This window comes from Schistocerca piceifrons, chromosome 2 (assembly GCF_021461385.2).
Source record: "Schistocerca piceifrons isolate TAMUIC-IGC-003096 chromosome 2, iqSchPice1.1, whole genome shotgun sequence".
Classification (NCBI taxonomy): domain Eukaryota; kingdom Metazoa; phylum Arthropoda; class Insecta; order Orthoptera; family Acrididae; genus Schistocerca; species Schistocerca piceifrons.
Window position 1 is genome coordinate 466,926,400 of NC_060139.1, and position 25,227 is coordinate 466,951,626.

The window sequence follows — 25,227 nt, forward strand, 5'->3', positions numbered from 1 at the left end:
ATCCTGCCTGTGATCGTCCATGGTGTAAGTGCCCATAGCATGAACTTTTCAGTGTCCTGAGCGTTATATATTATTGCCACAAAGATTACTACTACAGTCAGATACTAATGTTAAACTGAGCTACTACTACGACTATGACCACAACTCTACACTGCGATTATTAACGGTCTAAAGTATAAGATTTCCTATTATTGTTACTAATACTACTAGTCACTAATTTTTGCATTTTATTTAACATTTTGCATATGTTCTTCAATAATTTTGAGTAAAAATCTGCAATTTCGCATGACTGCAACGATGTGTTTAACCGTTCGCAACAATGTTCTGAATGTTTCCTAGAGTATCTTTGAGTTTGATTCTCCCCAAAGAAGTTAGTTCTGTTTCACGTTGTAGAATCGTAAACACTAAACAGTAAGGGTAAACAATCGAGGAAATGCGAAGCGTTGTTTCTGTTTCGGTCTCCGGTTGTTGTTATGACAGTTAAGAGACAACGCAGAGGCTCATTCCAAGATTTTAGGGAACCGTGTTCAGTGGATGCGAATTTCGTTATGTGAAAGGTGTATAGTTACTATCTTTACAGAAATTCGTAATAATTTCTGAGGCATTTAAAAAATGATGGCATTAAACCGTAATCCTGTGCCAATGAACGCCGCTTTGTTTGTTTTATCTTTACATGGCAAAGGAAGGTCTAAACTCAATATATTTCACTCAAGATATTACAGAGTCGAAGGGAGAATCAACGCCCTTAAAAATATTTTGGGTACGTATAAATATTTTTGTATGTAATGTCATTAACAGTGAATAGTAACATTTAAAGAAGTGAGTTCAGCTTCATTACTGTGCCCCAGCTCAACCGATAATATTTGTAGCATTTTTTAAAAGGAATCTTGAACAATGGAGCAGTTTCATGTGTGTTGTGATGTATCAATTTGAATATCAACTAGTCACTCGCATTTATATACGTAGGTTGCCTAGCTTATTTGAACTTATTTGCTGTCAGCCTTTTGGCCTTCTTTTGTGTGGGATATCTTGTTCAGTAGCTACTTAATATGAAACTAAAAGTCATCTACAGTTTGTCACACATAATACCCATATGCCTGTTTTTAAGTTCGTTGTAAATGTTACCATTTTATTACTTAGGTTTCTTTTTAGCCTTTATTTGTTAATGAAAACAGTTTCCTATGTAAGAGGCAACAGATTTCGTGTTTCAGATTCCTATATGTGCATCAGATGTGTTGTACTATGACGCAATAAGGTCCCCAGATTTCAAAGAAATTGGTCTTGATAGATACAAGCCAACGTAAATTAAGTCTCAGGCCCTTCAAGTTACTAACCATTGCGTTAAACAAGTCTACTGTGACATAGTAGTGCATATGGAAACACACAAACTAGTAATATTGACAGTTTATAGACCACCAGCAGTAGACATCTTAATCTCCAGAAAACATCTGGAGTCTAAGGTTATGCAGGCTGGGAATATTGACTACTGTTTTCTGTCATATAGTACTGATTGAAGACAGAGTTATGTTGATCTGTGTATTGTGTAACTTTAGCGAGTCAGGTAATGGAACAAAAATTATTGTGTCAAAGAATTAGAAACAGTGACTTTATCAGTGAGTAGCGAATGGGAAGAGACTTATGATGCAGACAGCAAGTTCCTGGGCTGGTAATGTTGACATGTTACTATATGTAACTTATATAGGTACAATAGTAATGTATCAAAGTTATGTGGCGACGGCACTAATCTACTTAACCACAGTGGATGAGCAAATGCATCAGTGATTACACAAAAGTATCTTTGCTGCAATTAGTGTGGTTACAGGTGTTTCCTCTCATTGTTGTCTTGTGTTCTGATTATCTGAGCAGTTATTTTATGTGGATAATATAACATACTACCTCCCATAGTTAGTTTGATATGTAATATTAATTTTTCTGGTATTTGATGGTCCCAACCTTTTTCTTTCTTTTTAAAAAGATCATATGCTTTGGTAATCAGTTGAAACCAGTAATGACAGCATTTCAATGATGTGAGTCTGACATATAAGTTTAAAAAAAAGAAAAATATATATCCATCCTCTAGAATGCGATGCCTAGTCTGCATGCATAAGTATGGAGTTCTATCAATACTTTTAAATATTATACGTTAATTTACAATAAAATTTCTGTTCCCTGTTTGTTTCAAGTATTGTTGTCTAATTGATTTGTTGCTGTGTTGAATTATACTAAACATCAAGTTCAGCCTTCCCCTCCCTCAACCCAACTATAGAGTTCATTTAATGTATGACCTACTCTTACCTCAAATATATAGGCTAATTGGGCATAGGTGACAGTATTGTTTCTCAAATTGGACAACATAACCCTTATTCTGTGAACAGGTGACCATAGAGTTGTTGAACTTCTTTCTCATTTCTTCGGCTTGGCTGTTGGCCTTCCTCATCCTTGCTGTGCTAACTGTCAACTACAGTTATACCTCATTTTTTCTAATACTGCATTGGCTAGAAGATGTAAGAGTTCCAAAGTCTTCTTCTACTATTATTATGTCTTAGTGTTGTTGCATCTGAAAACCTGCCGCTATGATTGTGTTAATTTCCATAGAATATAATGTGGTGTGCCCATTTTGGTATAGTGACAGCTTGTTATTACATACAGAGAGGTTTTGGGTCAGACCCCTACTTGGCATGAAGCATGTTGATTGAAAGTTCTTGCTACATGAGAAACAAACCTATAGGCCTACTTTACTCTTGGAATTAGAGCACTGCTACCATCCTGCAAATATTAAATTCTTTATTTCTATTGAATTCATTCATAGTTCCCTGAGAATTTATTGTGCCTTTCTGCACTGTTTTCTGGAACCAGTATATGACAACTCTTTTAGGAGTAATTCCAAAGAGCTTACATACCTTAGGTGAAGTGCACTGAATGTGATTAAGTTGAGAGGCATACAAGACTTCCTTTGTCCCACATGAGTAAATTTATCCATGATACAATACCTTCATCTTGTTTCACATTTTATGTAGACTTAGAATGTCTGTTCATTCAGGTGCCCACTTAAATGGTGTCTGATTTATGGACATATGTCTTCCTGTAAGCTCAATATACTTTGATTTTGTTGTGCTACCAGGAATCACACATTTTGTGCATTCATGTATTATTTCAGGGCATTTATCACGATTATTTTCTATTGAATCTTAACTGCTAGCATGCACTAAAAGTAACAAGAAATGTGGTGAGTATGTTATAGCTCTTGTCAGTTCTTACCTATTTTGTAACATTTCAGCAGTGGTTCTAAGTTAGCATCCTAGATTCAGAACCACATTCACAATCCTTGAGACATCCCTCTGCCTTATCTTTGTTAGCGTCTCCTCCCAGTCTTTAGAATAACCCAATAAGCAGTAGTACAACATTATTGGGCAGCCCAGATCCCACATTCTTCTGAAGAATGAGGAGCACCATAGGTTACCAAATGCTCATTATATCTTTCACATATCTCAGTATATGCTCATTTTTCATCTCATTAATTGCATATAATGTATATTTCCTTCCCTGATCATTCCTCTGGTGTTCCACTGTTACAACACAGAATTACTACTGATTACAGTAGGCTCAGCATAGAACACTTGACTTATGTGATTTAATTTTTCATAATTGGTTGATGTTATCTCATTATAATGTTAGTACAGTCTAACAAGAAATCAGTGTGTATTCACAGTGATAATTTCTAAAACACTGGTATGTTAATCACACATCTGAGTGATTTTTGTGATCTTTAACCTCCTGTTGGGAATTATTAGTGACCCCACTGTACTTCTACTTCCTGTTATCATTTGACGTGTTACAGTCGTGTAAGGGCTTCATCCTTGCACTGAATATGACTCCTGCAGACAGATCACATTGTATTTTCGCTTTTGCAACTTCTGCAGCACTGTGGGTCACATTCAGCTGTGCAGTTCATGGCTGTATGATTAGCGATGGGTATGAAAAGAAACTGTTATTATCAAAAGCCACAAACTGAGCGTAACCTGGTCCCAAATCAAATCTTCCTCTCTTCTTTTGCACATTTAACTAATTACTTCATTGTGTTTAAGTAGGCCAGTTGATTGATACATTGCTTTCAACTGAATTCCACATACTAATTTTGGAATTGGGAAAAAATTAAATCTCATTTTGGGATTTCCCACACACACTAGAGGTCTCAGTGCTACATTACAGATTATACAATTCCATTAGTCTAAACAAGGAATGGAAGAGGAGAAAGACTAATTGAGTTCTGTAACAAGTTTCAGCTAGTAATAGCGAATACCCTGTTCAAGAATCACAAGAGGAGGAGGTATACTTGGAAAAGGCCAGGAGATACGGGAAGATTTCAATTAGATTACATCATGGTCAGACAGAGATTCCGAACTCAGATACTGGACTGTAAGGCGTACCCAGGAGCAGATATAGACTCAGATCACAATATAGTAGTGATGAAGAGTAGGCTGAAGTTCAAGACATTAGTCAGGAAGAATCAATACGCAAAGAAGTGGGATATGGAAGTACTAAGGAATGATGAGATACGTTTGAAGTTCTCTAACGCTATAGATACAGCAATAAGGAATAGCGCAGTAGGCAGTACAGTTGAAGAGGAATGGACATCTCTAAAAAGGGCCATCACAGAAGTTGGGAAGGAAAACATAGGTACAAAGAAGGTGGCTGCGAAGAAACCATGGGTAACAGACGAAATACTTCAGTTGATTGATGAAAGGAGGAAGTACAAACATGTTCCAGGAAAATCAGGAATACAGAAATACAAGTCGCTGAGGAATGAAATAAATAGGAAGTGCAGGGAAGCTAAGACGAAATGGCTGCAGGAAAAATGTGAAGACATCGAAAAAGATATGATTGTCGGAAGGACAGACTCAGCATACGGGAAAGTCAAAACAACCTTTGGTGACATCATTAAAAGCAATGGTGGTAACATTAAGAGTGCAACAGGAATTCCACTGTTAAATGCAGAGGAGAGAGCAAATAGGTGGACAGAATACATTGAAAGCCTCTATGAGGGTGAAGATTTGTCTGATGTGATAGAAGAAGAAACAGGAGTCGATTTAGAAGAGATAGGGGATCCAGTATTAGAATTTAAAAGAGCTTTGGAGGACTTACGGTCAAATAAGGCAGAAGGGATAGATAACATTCCATCAGAATTTCTAAAATCATTGGGGGACGTGGCAACAAAACGACTATTCACGTTGGTGTGTAGAATATATGAGTCTGGCGATATACCATCTGACTTTCGGAAAAGCATAATCCTTACAATTCCGAAGATGGCAAGAGCTGACAAGTGCGAGAATTATCACACAATCAGCTTAACAGCTCATGCATCGAAATTGCTTACAAGAATAATATACAGAAGAATGGAAAAGAAAATTGAGAATGCGCTAGGTGAGGATCAGTTTGGCTTTAGGAAAAGTAAAGGGACGAGAGAGTTAATTCTGACGTTACGGCTAATAATGGAAGCAAGGCTAAAGAAAAATCAAGACACTTTCATAGGATTTGTCGACCTGGAAAAAGCGTTCGACAATATAAAATGGAGCAAGCTGTTCGAGATTCTGAAAAAAGTAGGGGTAAGCTATAGGGAGAGACGGGTCATATACAATATGTACAACAAGCAAGAGGGAATAATAAGAGTGGACGATCAAGAACGAAGTGCTCGTATTAAGAAGGGTGTAAGACAAGACTGTAGCCTTTCGCCCCTACTCTTCAATCTGTACATCGAGGAAGCAATGATGGAAATAAAAGAAAGGTTCAGGAGTGGAATTAAAATACAAGGTGAAAGGATATCAATGATACGATTCGCTGATGACTTTGCTATCCTGAGTGAAAGTGAAGAAGAATTAAATGATCTGCTGAACGGAATGAACAGTCTAATGAGTACACAGTATGGTGCGAGAGTAAATCGGAGAAAGACGAAGGTAATGAGAAGTAGTAGAAATGAGAACAGCGAGAAACTTAACATCAGGATTGATGGTCACGAAGTCAATGAAGTTCAGGAATTCTGCTACCTAGGAAGTAAAATAACCAATGACGGACAGAGCAAGGAGAACATCAAAAGCAGACTCGCTATGGCAAAAAAGCCATTTCTGGCCAAGAGAAGTCTACTAATATCAAATACCGTCCTTAATTTGAGGAAGAAATTTCTGAGGATGTACGTCTGGAGTACAGAATTGTATGGTAGTGAAACATGGACTTAGGGAAAACCGGAACAGAAGAGAATCGAAGCATTTGAGATGTGGTGCTATAGACGAATGTTGAAAATTAGGCGGACTGATAAGGTAAGGAATGAGGAGGTTCTACGCAGCATCGGAGAGGAAAGGAATATGTGGAAAACACTGATAAAGGAGAAGGGACAGGATGATAGGACATCTGCTAAGACATGAGGGAATGACTTCCATGGTACTAGAGGGAGCTGTAGAGGGCAAAAACTGTAGAGGAAGACAGAGATTGGAATACGTCAAGCAAATAATTGAGGACGTAGGTTGCAAGTGCTACTCTGAGATGAAGAGGTTAGCACAGGAAAGGAATTTGTAGCGGGCCGCATCAAACCAGTCAATAGACTGATGACCAAAAAAAAAAAAAAAAAAAAGTCTAAACAAATGGAACATTTCATTTACAGTTATCATAAAATTGCTAAGGGTTGTCCCTCGTGTCTTAAGCTCCTGGAATGAAACTCCATTTTCTGTTTTAGAGCTGATAGCCATCTATGTTTCTACACTTACATTTACATTCACTCTCTGCAAGCCATTGTATGGCGCGTGGCGGAGGGTACCCTGTACCATTACTAGTCATTTCCTTTCCAGTTCCACTCATGAATAGAATGACTGTCTACATGCCTCCATATGAGTCCTAATTTCTTGTATCTTATCTTCGTGGTCAGTATGCACAATGTGTGTTGCCAGCAGTAGAATCGTTTGGGAGTCAGCTTCAAATGCCAGTTCTCTAAACATTCTCCATAGTCTTCCTCGAAAAGAATGTCGCCTTCCCTCCAGGGATTCCTAGTTGCGTTGATGAAGCATCTCTGTATCACGTACATGTTGTTCGAAACTAACCAGTTACAAATCTAGCAGCCCACCTCTGAATTGCTTTGATGTCATCCTTTAATCCAATCTGATGCGGATCCCAAACATTTGAGACGTACTCAAGAATAGGTCACACCAGTGTCCCATATGCAGTCCGCTTAATAGAGGAACCACACTTTCCTAAAATTCTCCCAATATACTGAAATTAACCGTTTGCCTTTCCAGCCACAATTCTCACATGCTCATATTGCTTTGCAGTGTTATGCCCAGCTATTTAAACAACATGACAGTGTCAAGCAGGACAGTAATAATCCTGTATCCAAAAAATTACAGGTTTGTTTTTGCTTATCATCCACATTAACTTGCATTTTTCCACATTTAGAGCTAGCTACCATTCATCGCACCAACTAGAAATTTTGTCTAAGTCATCTTGTATCCTCCTACAGTCACTCAACTTCGACACGCACCATACACTACAGCATCATCAGCCAACAACCTCAGATTGCTGCTCACCCTGTCCGCCAAATCATTTATGAATATAGAGAACAACAGTGGTTCTATGACACTTCCATGGGTGACTCATGACAATACCCTTGTCTCTGATAGTGACTTACCGTTGAGGACGATATGCTGGGTTCTGTAACTTGAAAAGTCTTTGAGCCACTCACATATCTGAGAACCTATTCCATATGCTCATAATTTTCATTAACAGCCTGCAGTGGGGCACTACATCAGCACTTTCTGGAAATTAGAAATATGGGCTCTTCCTGTTGCTCTTTGCAATATATCATGTGCCAAAACAGCAAGCCGAGTTTTGCACAAGCGATGCCTTCTGAAACCGTGCTGATTCATGGATGAAAGGGTCTCGGTCTCAAGAAAATTTATTGTATTTGAACTGAGAATATGTTAAAGGATTCTACAGCAAACTGAAGTTAGGGATATTGGCTGTAATTTTGTGGGTCCATTCTTTCACCCTTCTTACATACAAGAGTTACCTGCACTTTTTACAGCCGCTAGGGACTTCATGCTAGGCAAGAGATTCGCAATAAATGCAAGCTAGGTAAGTGGCCGGTGCCACAGAGTACTCTTCGTAATTGGAGTTCCATCCGGACCTGGTGATTCATTGCTTTCAAATCTTTCAGTTGTTTCTCTGCACCAGGGCTGCTTATTACTATGTTGTCCATATCAGCGTCTGTCCAATGGTCAAATGATGATATATTTGTACGGTTCTCCTGCGAGAAGGATGTCTTGAACACGAAATTTAAAACTTTGGCTTTCAGTTTGCTATCTTCAACTGCCACGCCAGACTGGTCAATGAGGGACTGGATGGAAGCTTTAGATCTATCTCGTGATTCTGTGTAGGATCAGAATTTTCTCATGTTCTTGGCCAGATGTTTCACTAAGGTATCATAGTGGTAGCTGTTGTACATTTTACCCATAGATCTTTTCACAGATGCATGAATCTCCACTAGCCTTCGCTTCTTGTTGTTTGTGCTTCTCGTTTGAACTGAGAGTGCAACAGCCTCTGCTTCCTCAGCATTTTCCAGATTTAATTATTAAGCCACGTTGGGCCTTTTCCATCCTTAATCCACTTATAGGCAGATAACTCTCCAGACCACGATTTACAATCTGTTTAAACTTTGCCTGTAATTCCTCTGCTCCTATCTTAGGCCAGTATTACAATATCATATTTCTTTGACAAAGAAAGACATGCTCACTGTGACATGATTTCTTGATACAGGAGAGAGCTACTGTAGTAGCACTCGAATACCACATTGCACGTGAACAAAATAATTGCAGATACATGTGAAGCAATTTGTAAAGCACTTGAGGGAGAATATATGAAGGTAAATAAATGTGTAGCACTCCGTATGGGCAATAAGAAATATTTTTATTCTGGAAAAATTTAGTTAATAGAATTGGTGTTCCAGCAACTACAAAATTAATAAAAAGCAGGAAACAGATGAAGTGCTTTTTAACTTGTGCATCCAGAGTTCAGAAATAGGGAAATTAAAATGGAGAGTGAAGACATTTTTTATTTTTTTATTTTTATTTTTAGTTTAGAGTGTGACCATCTCTTCAATTCTGGCTTGCTGAAAAGCTGCCTGGATTTTCCAGATGTAGAGGTGGATGGCTGTAGCTGTGGTAGTGGATGTGAAGTCACCTGCAGCCTACAAGGTTATTAAAAACAGTGAACAGAAGACAAATTACTTTTATGATCAAATCTATGGTGAGCCTCCAGATTTGATCATATTTCTTTGACCAAAGGCAAGATTTGACAAAGAAATATGATGGTGTAACAGTGGCCTTACCTGAACTAAATGATTTAAATTCACTGTCTTATTGAGATGATAACAGCTGCTTATCTGCTCTTTCTAGAAGAAACTCTCCTAGCCCTCTTGGCTGATTTGTTAACTTTCGTAACCATAGTTTTATAATGGCATCATGAATACTAATCCTCGTTTCTGTGCTGACGTAGTCTGTAAAGTCCACCCTATTCGTAGCTACAAGGTCTAAGATATTTTCATTGTATGTGGCCTGCCAAACTAGTTGCTCAAGACAGTTTTCAGAAAATGTATTCAGAAGTACTCTCACAACTGTCTATCTGTACACTCTGCAATGAATCCATAGATGTCCAGTCTACACTCAGTAGGTTAAAGTTGCCTCCAACTAGTATTGCATGTTCCGGATATTTGTGCATCACTGACAGTAGACTTTCTTTGAATGACTCTAGAACTTTCACATTGGGATTGGATGGCCAGTAAAAACATCCAACAATTAATTTGGTTTCACCTACTCCTGTTATAAGCAACCACATAACTTCACCATCACACTCAACTTCGACCTCAATAGAGACATTACTTTCATCAACTGCAATGAACACTGTCCCTCCTATGGGCATTCTTCTGTCTTTCGTTTGTCTTTCCGATATACATTCCATGACTCGTTAAATATCTCAGCGCTTTTCACTTCACATTTCAGCTATTTATCATTGGCTGTGGGGGAAGATATAGTAGCAGTGCTGTTTGTCTAGATTTAAATGGCAAACATCACACTCTAATTAAGCATTTAAAGTTTTTCAGTGCCCACTCTGTCCCTTAATTATTTAGATGAGATGGATGTAAGGAGAGTAATTTCTTTGTATATGAGGGCATGCTGAAAACTGATGCCTCAGATATTCTATGTAAAAATTCTTGAAGCTTTTTAAATAAAACAAACTGTATTATGATTCTCTACCTTTATTCATCATGTTTACATATTTATTTCTGAACATAGTCACGTCGTTGATGAACATATTTCTCCCAACGAGAGACCAGTTTGTTGGTACCACCACTGTAAAATGTTTGACTTTGTGGGAACCACAACCTCACCTCTGCTTGCACCACTTCATCACTGTCAAAGTCAAGTCCTCAAAGATGTTCTTTAAGTTTTGGAAGTGGATAAAAATCGGATGGGGCCAAGCCGGGACTGTATAGAGGATGTTTGATGACAGTGAACTGAAGACAGTGGATTGTTGCAGATGTCACACGGTGCTCATGTATGGTCTGGCATTTCATGCTGAAGGAGATGATGCTCCATGTACGGATGAACTCTTTGAAACTTGTTTACAGCGCAATGTCTCTCACAAACCAACATAGTTAAGTTACACACCACCAGATCTGAGCCCTCCTGTGGCAGAGAGCTGCAAATATGTTGACATGAAGAATGAAGATGTAGAATGTTAATAATGTTTGTTTTATATTAAAAACTCTGAGTATTCTCACATAGAGAAATGGAGGCATTATTTTTCAGCACAGCCCCCCCATGTAGTTTACTCATTAGTTAGAAATACTGACTTAATGTTCCCTACATTGCCCACAATTGCTCGTATCTAAATTATGGAACTTGTAGATGTGTCTTAAGCAAAATCAGTTGAGGCATCTAGTTAGTGACAAGTAATCTTAAACAGATACTGCAGAGAACATTACGTATAGCTTTCTTTGCTCTCTTATCAGTCTTTTCCTCATACCTGGAGATCCTTATGCCCCATGTACTATGACTTTTCCTTGAAGACAGTTTCCTTTTATTTTTATTTGAGAGTGAATTCCTTACCAAAATTATCACAGTTAATTTCTCTATTAAGATTTTGCTCATATATGTTCACCATGAACTCCTCATTATATATCTTGATAAGACCGTCACACATACTGACCAATGATTTTATCTTCTATGTTTGTCACAGAGTATTTATGTCTTCAGTTTCTGATTCTTTTTAATTAATTTTTTGCCATCTTCCATGGTGGGAATGTCTACTATTAAAATATTCTTAGTCGAATGATATATATTTAGTTTCTCTTCCTGTGGATCTCTTACTGTTGAGAACGTTTTTTTTTCCCCTGTTTTAAGTTTGATAAATATCACCATTTCATGTTTCCCTGTTTGGCTTCGTCTATTATCACTAATGATATGAGGTTTTGTGCCCACTGTTGATGTTCCTGAGGTGTATGGTTTTGAGCATTTTGCTATCTTCTCCAGCATACCTAAAAGGATAGTCCGTACTATAACACACTCTTCTTTCAGCCCTAAGACTGCCATACACATCCTCACTGTGGACAAAATGCTTCTGGAAGAGTAGTTGTCAGCTGATTCATGGTGGGACAGCGCTGATGACATCGTGCTGATACATGATGTGCTGCCAACTAGTTGTGTTGGCTGTGTAGTGTCGACACAGTGTGGCTCTTGTAGCTACTGCTTTGGTAGCAGACATGACTGCCACACATGTGAAACTAAGCCATTGAGTTGCAATTGCTCAGAGAAAACTCATAAATTTGAAAACTTGATTGTATGGAATAAAATGCCGTAAACATATACTATGATCACTATGAAGAACTGACACACAATTCGCTGTAGGCACCTCGATTAAAGCTGAGGAGGAAGTTCGGGTCGGTTTCACCAAACAACACTCCCGTTTTACAGTAGTTCATTTATTCACCTCTTTTCACAAGCAAGGCTTACACAGCACTAACATGGCGCACTGCACAAAGATAATGTTTAGTTTAGTTCAAAGACGATACTCAGATCGATTCTGGTGTCGACCTCATCGGCGCCACGGAGTACTCTTGAGAGGCCGGGGGGGGGGGGGGGGGGGGGGTTGACTGTGGCGTTGGCAGGGGTGGTCCACAGGAGCCAGACCACGGTCAGCTCGACAGCGTCGTTGGGGAGCTGTGTCAGTAGATGTTGTGAAGGAAGATTCAGCCACCGAACCTGGAAGTCGTTGAAGCGTGCCGGGCGTCGTGCTGGTCGTGCGGTGACAGGTGGGCCCGCGGTTTGCGGGTGGAATGGAACGACGACGACAATGTCTCCGGAGGGTGTGGCGAATACACGAAGCATGTCCGGGTCGACATTGGGTGAGAGGGGAACAGATTTCACCAGGTGGCAGGGAATGGCGGAGGTTGTGTCATGAGCACCGGATGAAGGGAAAAACACAATGACCAGTGTATCATCACATAGTATTATAGAGATGTCGTGGATTATGTCCAGCACAAACACCTCGAGCGAGGGCACGTTCAAGATAGGTGGGCGTGAGAAACCTCGACAGAGCGAGGCAGGCGACGGGGGAGAGGTCGAAGGGACCGCCGAAGGGCCCGGCGGCGAGGGTGTGATTGTAGGTAAGCTCGACATGGGGAGCATGTGGTCACTCGATGGAGTGCGTGAGACCAGAGTACAGGGCGAGGTCGCAGAAGAGCTCGATGATTGGAGCTGGAAGTCACTCAGTCAGGACCGAGTGTGTAAGTCCGACGTGGAGGGAGTGGTCGGAGCGTCATGAGCCACAACAGTGAGTGGCGTGGTCATGGCCTGAAGGGGGGTAGAAGCGGGCTCGACAGGAGCGGGCTTGAGTCTGTTGAGAGAGATTGTAACAGTGGAATCTTTTATCTGGATGTCATAGGTGTTAGATGAGTGCTGGAGAACTCAGTACGGGCCACTGTATGGAGGTTGGAGGGAGCACGGACAGTGTCATCTCGGAGCATGACGTACTCGCAATTGTCCAGAGACTACGGGACGTGAACCTTAGGGCGGGAATGGCAGGCGGACGGAGGGATGTGGAGGTTCATGAAGTGGCGTCTGACGCGGTCCACAAAGGAAGGTAAGTCAGACTGAGGGAGAGAAGCGGAAGGGCTCACAAGTTCGCCAGGGAGAACAATGTTCTGGCACTATACGAACTCGGCTATTGTGCCGTTGAGCTCGTCCTTATAGATCGCACGAATGCTGAGTAGCACAAGGGAAAGGGCCTCCGTCCATAGAGTCGTGGCATCAAAAAGTCACCTTGAAAGTGCGGTGCTAGCACTCAACTAGCCCGTTATTTTGCGGGTGATATGCTGTGGTATGGATGCGCCAGATGCTGCAAATGTTGCAAATCTCGTTGAACAGGGCCGACTCAAATTGTCTGCCCTGGTCAGTGGTGATGATAGCTGGACATCCGAAACGCGATACCCATGACTCGACGAAAGCTCGAACAACAGTTTCTGCCGTGATATTGGGGAGGGGGACAGCCTCGACCCAGCGAGTTGTTCGGTCGATAGACTAGAGAACATAACGAAAACCGTTAGTGGGGGGGGGGGGGGGCTGACAATGTCAATATGAATATGCTGGAAACGCCCAGGAGGGATCGAAAAGGCACCAAGGGGGGGTGAAGTGTGCTTGTGTACTTTGCAGCATTGGCATGTGACGCAGGAGCATGCCCATTGCTGGCAGTCCTTGTTGACATTTCTCCATACAAAGCGCTCCGCTACGAGGTGGGCGGACGCACGAACACTGGTGTGGGCTAAATTATTCAGTGTGCAGTGCGTTGAAGACAGCTCGACGGAGAGTGGCTGGGATGAGGGGGGGTAATGTGCCCGTACTGTCGTCGCACCAGATCCCACCAGAAATGCCAGGGAAGGTGGTGCGGACGAAGTGTAGTGAAGAGGTAGAGTCTGAAATCAGGTTTTGCATGTCCTCGTCGGCAGGTTGGAGGTTAGGCAGTTTAGAGAGATCTAACAGTGAATGAACAGCGACGACTCGTGAAAGGAAATCAGCAACTATATTGTCAGCACCCTTTATGTGCCCGACATCGGTGGTAAACTGAGATATGAAGTCCATATATCTGAAGCTGTGAGGAGGCGGGTCAGCTGGCGGGTTTGTAATGGCCGCAGCCAAGGAAGGGTTTGTGATCTGTTAAAACATAGAACAGGTGTCCCTCAGCATTAGTCTTAAAATGTTTGATCGCTTCGTAGACCACGAGCAACTCCCTGTCTAACGTGGAATATTTCTGTCGTGCATTGGTGAGCTTGCGCGAGAAGAACTGCAGAGGCGAAGTTTGGCCGTCGACTGTCTGGCTAAGGACAGTGCCGATGGCAGTATTGCTTGCGTCTCTGGTGATGACAAGGCAGTTGCATGGCGGCGCACAGGAGCCAAAGTTGCATTGTTTGAGGTGCTGTCCGCGAGGGGCCGGGTAGGAGCTGTCAGTTCGGGAATACATGACACTCATCGCGCATGCACGCTTGTGTCCAGCTGAGTGTCAAACGCTGCCGTGTTAGGAGGGTGTGGTCCTGCGGAACTGTCAGTACACGTTATGGCAGTCTTGATAGCACAGTTGCGAGGGGTAGTGGGAGGTAAACACACGGAAGCTCGATTGCTGGGATTACAAGCAGATTCGGCGCACTTACTGACCTTGCTTTGCCCTTGCTGTAGTGTCTGTAATTCCTTTGCTGCATCGGAGAGCCGGAGCTGTGTTTCATGGAGCCGGAGGGTGAGCTCGAAATTTTCCTTACATAGGCGAGCGACGTGTTCGAGCTCGACAAGGCACTTACGCATGGTCTCTTGTAATGTCGTCGACAGAGACAAGCATGTACGAATGAGATGAGCCCAGACCGATTGTCATGTGGTGGGTTGCTCGACGGAGCACAGGGGAAGTGAGTCTTGGACGGATGGTGAAACACAGTGTTTCGCACTAGGTCTGGTGAAAGTTTGTGGTGTCGCAAGCAGTCAATGCCTAATATAGGTTTGTCAGTTTTGCACACTAAAAATGTCTACTCGAGTTTGTGGAGAGTGAGACGACGTTAGTGGAATTCACGGCTTGCAGTGAAGTATGATGAGGGCAGATGTTTGACGACTCTAAGGACGTGGGCAGCAGTGAAACATCGGCACCTGTGTCCACTAGGAAAAGGTATCCCGACGAAATGTCTTTAATGTAAAATCATCCACAATTTTCCGGTCGTTCCCAGACAGAATGGAGTACTGGGGGGGTGCCTGTCATGTTGTGCGCAGGAGGCAGCACCCGAACCTACCTGCAATTGGTGTTTGGGAAGTAGCAGGGTGGTCTGCAGTTCCGTGCCGCCTCACCAAACCGTGTGTGGAGGTAACAGTATGGGTAGTGCGGTTGCGTTTCCTGTGGAAAGTTCGTTGCCAGTGGTGGTGGCCGAGGTTTGGTGGCCGCAGCAAGTTCGGTTGCAGGAGGGGGCGTGACCGCAGGAAGAGCCGGTGATGTCCCAGTTGCTTGTTTACTGCTTCCCAGGGTGAGCGGAACAGTCGGCACAGTACGGCCCGGGCCGTGTCCGGCCGCAGGGCGATGAGCCTGAACCTGAGGCTTGTCAAGTAGGCAGTGGCTGACGAAATGGAGCAGTGATGCATCATGTAGCTTGTCAGCAATCGTCATTCTTTGCTCGACAGGTTCGGGAGACCTCAGAGCCAGAGCAAAGCGGATGTGAGGTGATAGTTTACCTGACCAGATGGCGAGGAGAGCTGTCTCAGAGAATAGATCGACACTGACCGGGGCATGTAGCCGTCTCCAGAGCAGGGAAGGTTTGTCGTTGCCTAGTTGCTCAACGTGGAGCACTTGCTGTATTGTTGCCTCAGTTGAGCGTGCAAGCCGATGTAGAACTGTCTCTTTGGCTAGAGTATACCGGGTAGATAAGTCCCGGGCGTCGACCAGGTCAGCAATCAAGTCCTCCTGGTCGTGCAGGTGGGTGATGAGGCACAGAAACCTGGTTGACTCGTCGAGTTTGTAATGGTCGAACACTTTGTCCACAATTTTGAACCAAATTGTTGCTCTGTTGGGGTTAAACGGTGGCAGCGTCGGTAAACGTTGTACAATGTTCGGAAGAACAGGTTGAGTTGAGTTCGTCGGGGCACTGCCTGAATCGAGCTGTTGTTGCTGTAGTATTCCAGGAGAGTGTGCCTCCAGGGGATGTGGCAACGACGGCTGTTTGGGTGGCAGTGTGAAGGTGACATGTTGTGGTTGAGTGCGATCCGTCGCAACACGGAAGGCCGACACGGGTGAGACACCGTAATGTGTCGATTGCGGTTTCGGAAGCTCAACACGCTGCGGGTGTGCTCGAATTGACGCGACGCAGATGAGGTGCCGAGAACGGTAGCAGAAGCTCGACTGGAGACGGCGCGTGGGCGACAGGTGAGAAAAAGTTCAAGTTTTAGTCTGCGGAAAGCTCAACATTTGATCAGAGCCAGGGCCACCTGTGTTGCAGGGAGACTGCAGAGGTGCGGGCTGTCCAGAAACACTGTGTGGGAAATGATGTCGAACGTAGTATGGAATGTGCGAATGTTCACTGCTCATAGTCACTCCACTCAAAACAGTGTGCGGATAAGCTGAATGTTGTGGCACAAAACACTGAGGCGTAGCAGTGGGATGGAGGTGGAGGTCGGGAACAGATAAAAAGTTATTGTTCGTGTAGCAGTCCGAGGTGTCGAAGTAGGAAGGCATGTGCCGATGCTGAACCGAGGCAGGCGCGGGGGTGGTCGGATGCTGAGGAGGTTGACCTGTGAACGAAGCAGTTCCGGTCATGTGGCAGGTATCCGCATGGTACGGCACAGATTGCGGTGTAGCAAATCGTTGTCCTGGTGGTGGTGGGTTGTCCAACGAAGCATTTGCAGAAATCGGCATCGGTCCTGCACTGCACGGAGATCCGTAAGAGGTAACTGCACAGTTGATGAGGGAGGGCACATGTGGAGGGAACAAAGGCGTTTGATGGCTGGAGTCTTGCACACTCCTAACCTTACTTATTGTTGCAGGCTCGAGAACGTCCGGCGTAATAGTCGAGTGAGTGGCATCATGTTGCAGTCCTGGTGGGTGTACCTTGCCCGCAACACGATGGATGTCGATGACAAAATCTGGCGTTAGGCGTTGGGCCAAAGTCATTGTTTGAATGTTGTGTTGATGTAATACGCGTGAAAATAATCGAACGTGGAGGCCGCGGACACAGTAGAACGGCGAAAACGGAAGATGTGACAACTCGGGGTCACCAGTGAGGAGGAAGTCCGGGTCGGTTTCACCAAACAACACTCCTATTTTGCAGTAGTTCATTTATTCATCTCTTTACACAAGCAAGGCTTACACACCACTAACATGGTGCCACTGCACAAAGATAATGTTTAGCTTAGTTCAAAGACAATACTCAGATCGATTCTGGTGTCGACCTCATCGGCGGCACAAAGCAAAACATTGTTTTCTTTTATATGAAATCAGCACTTAATTAGGAACTGATGTCCTGTAATGGTTGCTTCCTTGTGAAAGAGAATGACAGCAAATATCAATATTTAGCACAGCGTGTCAGTGTCACAGTCATCATTGGCTTGTCTTCTGGATGACAGATTTGTTGTTAGAAATTATTGCCACATCCTTTGACTACAGTATCAACAAGTCGCAGATGAAATCAGTCAACTCATACGTGCTTACGAATCACCACAATGTTTGACACATGCGAGAGTGTACAGAAATACTGGAAAATGTATACCGGTGGTACTCGTAGATAGACATCAGCTATCCTGTAAAAGCTGACGTACAAAGTTTCAAGAGACAGTGTTAAGTAAAGAATGTGGAATGTACTGCAGACCATTGTTCCTTTAAAGACTGTAAAGACAAGGTTAGATTAACTGTAACATGTACAGAGGCACTGAAGCAGGCATTGTGTTTGAACTCTGGACACAACAGGAGTAAGGAGAAACCCTAAAATGTGGTACAATGGGAAGTATCATCTGCTGTGCACTCCACAGTTTTTTGCAGAATATGGATGTAGATGAACATACACTTAACAAAATGATCACATCTCTGTATTTGACATCCTATAATCTTTCAAAGCTCATCCTTCGGACAAATTATGCCTCCACACTCTTCATTCAAATCATCCACTCATTCACTCATTCCAACATCACAAATTCCCATCCTGCTCTCAAAAAGTATCATTATCATCTATGTTCAAATGTTGCAAACAGTTTGCAGCATTGCTGGTTTACATATTGTAGTTCTGTTCATGACCACTCTTGTAGAAACATACTTATCTTTTGTGTGAATTGCTTAGTGTTTTCTCCGGCTGTATTTGTTTTTATGATTTATTTCTTAATTTGTGGAACTATTGATTTTCAAGACACCATGTGATGACATTTTGGACAAAATAATTATATGTTCTTCAAAGCTTATCAAATAGGTCTTCTTCTCCAACTATCCATCTGGTACATATGCTACTATTCAAATTCAAAACACATTGTATATGACTGCCCATTGCCTGGCACACTTAAGTCCATTGAAATTCAAAATACTGTAAATCGAATACAGTTGCTAAATATTAGGCCTATTAGAATCCTGAAGTAGTCATTGGCACTGAGCTATAGGCATACATTGAAACATGAAGACATGAGAATATAGGAAAACATAGAGTACCTCTTCATTGGTAATGTATTGATGCTTTAATTGGACATCTCAGTAACTAAAGGAATGTTTTGTGCTAGTAGTACTGATGTATTGGTTTAATTTTTAATTGTTAATTTAGCTTATAGTTTTCCATCTTTGACTTTCATTTTAATGTTTCCTGGTTGTTTCTTCTCCTCTCTTTAACAAGTTGTAATACAAAATCTCTTGTTACTTCATATCTTTTGTATTTTGGGTTACTGAGCTGGTTGCTTCAAGCAGATATAGCATTAAAGAGTAATTACAAAATGGTGTAGGCAACACAACTCTTTCAAGGACTCGCCATGAATGCACTTCTCAATTTGTGTCCACTCTTTGAGCCTGTCACCTTATTTGCTGTACAGCAGAGGGATGACCAATTGCGTCTCATCCCATCCAGTATTTCAGAAATACAGTACCTTTCTCGATGACTTATGCCTAGTAAGGGAAGTTATCTGCCAGGATTGGTGTTTTTGAGGTATTCACAAAGATTTATCCTTGCAATGTATTTAAATTTTTTGAGTTTATAGATAGGGTGAGTATCGTTGGGAAATTTAATTCAGGAAATAGTGTTTGGAGAGACGTTTGGTTTACAGAATAGATCTTTCACTCAGCAGCAAAACGTATACTGTTTAAAAGTTGATGACAGGTTAAAACTGAGTGTCAGTCAGGAACCTTAACTTACATGGGCAGTGCTCTTACGAACTGAGCTGTATGGATGTGACTCATGATGTATACTTACAATGTTACTTCCTCTAATATCTCTACCCTACCTTCCAAACTTTGCAAAAATTTTCCTGCATACAAGGTCTGTTCAAAAACTTCCTGAACATTCGTAATTTCGTACCAATGATGTGTTGGAATGAAATGCTGTTGCATGCCTGCACACGTCTGTGTTTAATGTTTAACTGCTGGAAGTTTAGTTGCTGTATGTCAATTAATTATTCTTCAGTGCTGTATTGAGTAGAATGTCATGTAGCACAGTTTGCAAATTTCAAGATGGCAGAGTTAGAGGAGCAACACGTCTGCATTAACTTTTGCGTGAGAAACTCAAGAAAACCTTTGCAGAAACAGAATGCAGGAAGCGTACGGTGATGAGTGCTTAAGCTGTAGCCAGTGTTATGAATAGTTCACGCAGCTTAAAAATGGCCAGACATAAGTTAAAGATGACCCTTGTTTAGGATACCCTTCGACGTCTACCAAAGACACTCATGTCAGGAACTTCAACAGCATTGTGCATGCCGATCAAAGACTGACTGTCCGAAAGATTGCTGAAGAATATAACATTTCAGTAGAATCATGTCATGAAATCGTGACACGGCATCTTGGAATGCATTGTTTTGCCGCCAAGTTAATCCCACGGCTCATGAGTCGAGACCAGACAGACCTTCACATCACAATCTGTGAAGGGCTTTGGGTCTTGCATATGGGAACAAGGTGTTCCTTAAGAGAATCATAACTGGTGATGAGAGACATGAGTTTACGGTTGTGGTGTTGAAACCAAAGTTCAATCTTCACAGTAGGTTCTCCAATTCACAGTAGGTTCTCCAAGACCAAAAAAAGCTTTTCAGGTCAGATCAAATGTCAGACCCATGCTGATAGTTTTAATTTGACTTTGAATGATTAGTTCATCATGAATTTATGCCACAGGGACAAACTGTTAATCAATGGTACTATTGGGACATGTTGCGATGCCTGCAAGAAAATGTGAGAGCGGCCTGAAATATGGTGAGACGATTCACAGCACCTGCTCATTCATCCCTGTTGGTGCAGGACTATTGCACAAAAAACAAAATCACAGTGCTGCCTCATCCTCCGTACTATCCAGACCTGGCCCCTGCGGACTCTATTTATTTATTTATTTTTATTTCCAAACTTGAAAACCCGTTGAAAGGACGAAGGTTTGGAATGATAGACAAGATAAAAGAAAATTTGCAGACAGAGCTTCGCGCAATCCAGCAAGAAGCTTACCAAGACTGCTTCTGGAAGTGGAAACAACATTTGGAGCAGTTAATCAACTGTGGAGGAGAATATTTCGAAGGAGACCATGCTCAATAAGTAAAAGGTAAGCATAGACAAAAGTTGTGATCAGAGTTCCGGAATTTTTTGAACACACCTCATAAATTACAGGACGAGCTATTCTGGAAGAAAGCTGTGAAAGTGTCGGGATAGTTTAATTGGTAAGAGCATTATCTGCGAAAGGCAATGTTCCGTGTTAGGGATCCGGCTTGTTCCATGAATCATAATGGTGATTTTGTGCTGTGATGTGTGTGTGTGTGTGTGTGTGTGTGTGTGTGTGTGTGTGTGTGTGTGTGTCACTCTTGCACACCAGGCTATTACACATTTACTTACTTTTGTTTTCTGTTAAATTATTTAATTACAGTGTAGGGCCAGCAAAGACTTTTGTAGCTGAATACCTCTTTTATTTTTGTGCCATACTAATGCTTCCATTGAATAGAATTTTAAATCTTCAGCTTACAAGAAGGAAAAGAAGAAGAAGAATATAACATAGTTTCAAGGGTTGCAGAGTTTGTTCCTACTATGATCATTTTTTTATTTTACAGATTGCAATTATAGTCAAGCTTACACTGTTTTCAAAAAATACAGACAGCTAAGTAATGCTAGTGTTGAGAATATGGTGAAAACTGGTGCATTATTGGATGTAAGTAAATGAGTATGCTCCTATTATGTATAAGTGAATTATATTTTTGTCCAAAATTTCACATTATGCCAAAGATAGTATCGATCACCATTGTCAAGTGTTTTCTCAAAGCTATTTATGTGTATGCCTAGTTTTAATTAATTAGCTGTTAAGAGATACATGTTATTTAATTTGAGACTTTGTATTGTAATGCGAGACATGGGATAGTGCATTCTTCATGGGTACTAACTTTAAGCGTAGTTATGCTTCCTTCATTTTTAATCCTGGTTATCCTTGTGCTTGAAAGTAACTCAGCACTCTTCTAGAACTGCTAGTAGTAATACTTCATAATTTTCTTTTTTTTTTTCCTATTCATTTGTGATGATCGTATAATAAGTTAATTGACTGCAAAATGTGCTGTTTTCCTCTATGTTCATGAAATTTAAACCACCCCCCCCCCCCCCATGTCAGTGAATATTACTGTCTAATATCACAGTTTAGGACATTTAACTTCCTTGTGCCAGTTGCTTGTGGTGTATACGTGGAACAGTAACTAATTCTTATTTGTACATTTGATTTTAAATGTACAAGAGGTTGTACAAGCAAGACATTCTGAATGTCTTTTTAAGAGAGTGTTGAAAAAAATTTAAAGAAAGGGTGAATTGTCAACACTTGTTAGATTAGTACCACTGTTGTAGATTTATGCAGACCAGTACATGCTTTTGACTTTAGAATGGAATCATTGCCTTTTTAGAGATTGTGAGTGAAGCAAATGTAATTAACACTGTGATAAGACAGAATTAAAGACCAGAGCACTTCACTTTGTATCTGATGTCATGTCTGGAACATTTTTTCCTATAAACAGACAATAATGGTATACAGTTAGTTAATTACATGAAAGCACGTAATGTAATGTTAGTTATTTTTAATATTGTGAATTTTCCTGGGCGTAACTATTACTATTACTCACCAGCTTTCTCCTCTGAATGTGAAAATATTTTATTGTCACCAACCTACATAGGGAGAAATTATCATTATAATAAAATAAGATAAATCAGAGCTCGTATTGAGAGATTTAAATGTTCATTTTCCCCCGTGCTGTTGGGAGGGTGGAACAGTAGAGAAATAGTCCGAAGGTAGTTCAAAGGCCCCTCTGCTAGGCAGTCAAGTGTGATTTGCAGCAGAATCATGCAGATAAGTGGAATACTCACATTATGCTGTTTGAAGTTAATTTTAAATTATTAGACAAGTGACGGGCATTTTTTGTTGCAACCTGGTGTTCTCCTTTTCGAAACAAATTCAGTTCCAATTATGTGTAAACTAGGCCTGTTTTTCATCTAATATAGTACTTACTGGCGAACTGGTTACCTGTAATCTGCAGTGTATTACTGACAGCAAACTTGATTAGACTAAAAATATGTATTAAGAAATTGTATTGAAATGTGTAACTTTTTAAAGAAATGTCCTCAAACAGGTTGTGAATAAGCACCACACTATTCATTATGCTTTTGTAATACAGGAACTATTGTTTCCAGAATAAATCTTCCACTCTGAAGTGACTATATTAGTAACTAATATGAATGCTGACTGCCTCACAGAGTTTGTTAAGTGTTGTGTCAGCTAACTGCGGGAAATTAAATGCTGACAAACAAAAAATTCTTAACTGTTATAAATTGGAAAATTAACTATTCTTTTCTGTGTGATACTCAGCACAATAGTTTGCAAAATAAGCTATCCCAGGTAATGCCTTGTTGTGAAAATAGGCGCCAGCATGATTCATAAGTCTTCTGATAACCTCAAATGTGTTTCTATTGGGAATACCAAGCTATTTCACTGGAATAAGTCTGTGAAAAAATTTTAATGTGTTGTTAATGACAGCAATTTTGCCTCTGTTCATCAATTACGAACCAAACAAGTTAAAATTACAGAACCAGTGAACATATGTATTGGTATCAGTTTTCAGTTGTAGATTCAACTGTAAATAGGTGCCGAAAGCTCATGATTATAAATTTGCTCATACTTGTATTTGCATTTTATACAACAGAGACCTGCAGTCTGTTTTGAGGTCTGAAGTGTGCAATATCATATTGCTTCATGACATTATGGGTAAGATCATTTCACAGTTACTTTGCCTTTAAGCTGATCATTGTAGATATATAACTCACTAGAATTTTCAGATAAATTTTTAATCGTGACATCTGACTACTGCACTATTTCTATAATATTGTTCTATCAAAGGAAGTCGATAAGAATAAATGTGGGGACTTGAAAGTGTTGAACTTCATTTTATGGCCATTTCATCCAAACAGAAATTTTATTCTGAAGTGGCTTTCTTGTTGAGCAACTTTGTCTGATACAGATACTTAGGACAGATGATGTCCATTTATCAAGCCATTCTCACAGGAGCTTTTTGTCTGTTGCAATATGGAGCTGAATCTGTCTCTGTGGACCTCTTTCAGGGTAGGTGGTCTGCTAATTTATCCATTGTACTAGGAGCAACACCATGTTGCCATAAGTGTAACAGTCATATTCTGAAGGAGTAATCTATTACCAGCAGGACTGCAGTGAGTATATCACTGATAGGGCAGTTCTAATTTGCAGAATGGAACAAGATTATTCTTCCCAGTTTGCCCCACATGTGTGGGCATGTTTTGACTGTCAAATTCAGTGTATTATGTATGTCTGTGAATGTATCATTTGTTCTGTGATGGCCAGTGACACTACAGGATTCAAGATGACACATCTGAACCATCTCATCTAAAGATGATTGTAGTTACTGTGTGCATGACCCATATCTCAATGCCAATAGGATTTTCCAATCCCCATGTCTTTGTGGATGTGAGGGTTAAAATGTGTTGGTATCAGACACCAGAGGGGACAGGGCACAATATGGTGTTCTGAGTGCACTCAGTGACAATGGATACTACAGTATGAGGAAATTGGAACCTGGAAGTCAGTGTGGGAACTTGAGTTTTGCATGTTTCAGCATTGACCCAGGCTAATGAAATGGTGAACATCACTTAACAGTCTCTCTTATTTTTGTGATGCGGTTGAAATGTACGACTGCTTTTCCCTGGTCAGTGGACGTGACTGTGTGCTGATTTTGGGAGGTTGGTCCACAAAGCAACCATGCAGCTATCAAGGAGAGGCTCCATAATGAATGTTTACTCTGATGGGCAGTGCTTCCAAAAACACTTTTAATTTTAATTGGCAAAACACTTTATTTTCTGTTGAATTAGTAGTTTTGTCAGCACACAATAGTTCAATATAGGTGTCTAGGACATTGCGTCTGTTTAAACCCCAAGACATCTTGCACTGGCTGTGTGTCTGCAGCAATGTGGGCCTGGATCATTCGTTGTGGAACTCTTTTAGGATCTGTGGCCTGCTAGGTGCTGTCCAGTATACTCATACTATGTGAGCAACATCATGATCCTATCACCATATCAGTCATAACAAAAAAGAGTGATGCATTTATTACAGTACATACTTCATTGTTGGAGCAGTGCTAATTTCCCTACAGAACAAGATTACCCGTCTCAGTTGACCTCTTTCTGCGCCAGACCTCAACCCCCCCAAAAACTATACTGGCAGAAGCAAAATGGATAATGGAAGCTTATTGAAATCATTTCTCAATGGTAGGTCAAGCATAGGGATAGAAAGTTCACAGTTACAAATTTGCTCGTATCTGCATTTTCTATGACAGCCTTGTAAGTGAATGCAGTCTGTTTTGAATCTGACCCCAATCCCAACATTGTAGATCCCTTCCTCATAGAACACACATGATCACCAGAAAGGATATTGAGTGGTGAAGTAACCATATACACAGCCCTTTTCAG

General features: G+C 41.2%; 1 protein-coding gene across 2 annotated transcripts in view; it reads left to right on the plus strand.

The window, feature by feature from the left end:
* Positions 1-373: 373 nt before the first annotated feature.
* LOC124777640 (transcription termination factor 5, mitochondrial) overlaps positions 374-25,227 on the plus strand; it is a 46,103-nt gene continuing 21,249 nt past the window's right edge. The window contains exons 1-2 of one of the 2 annotated variants that reach the window (XM_047253115.1): positions 374-760; positions 21,315-21,412. In XM_047253115.1, coding sequence (XP_047109071.1) covers positions 613-760; positions 21,315-21,412 — 246 coding nt within the window. In that variant the 5' untranslated portion in view covers positions 374-612. The remainder of the gene's footprint in view (positions 761-21,314; positions 21,413-25,227) is intronic. The other variant, XM_047253116.1, reaches the window with a different exon arrangement.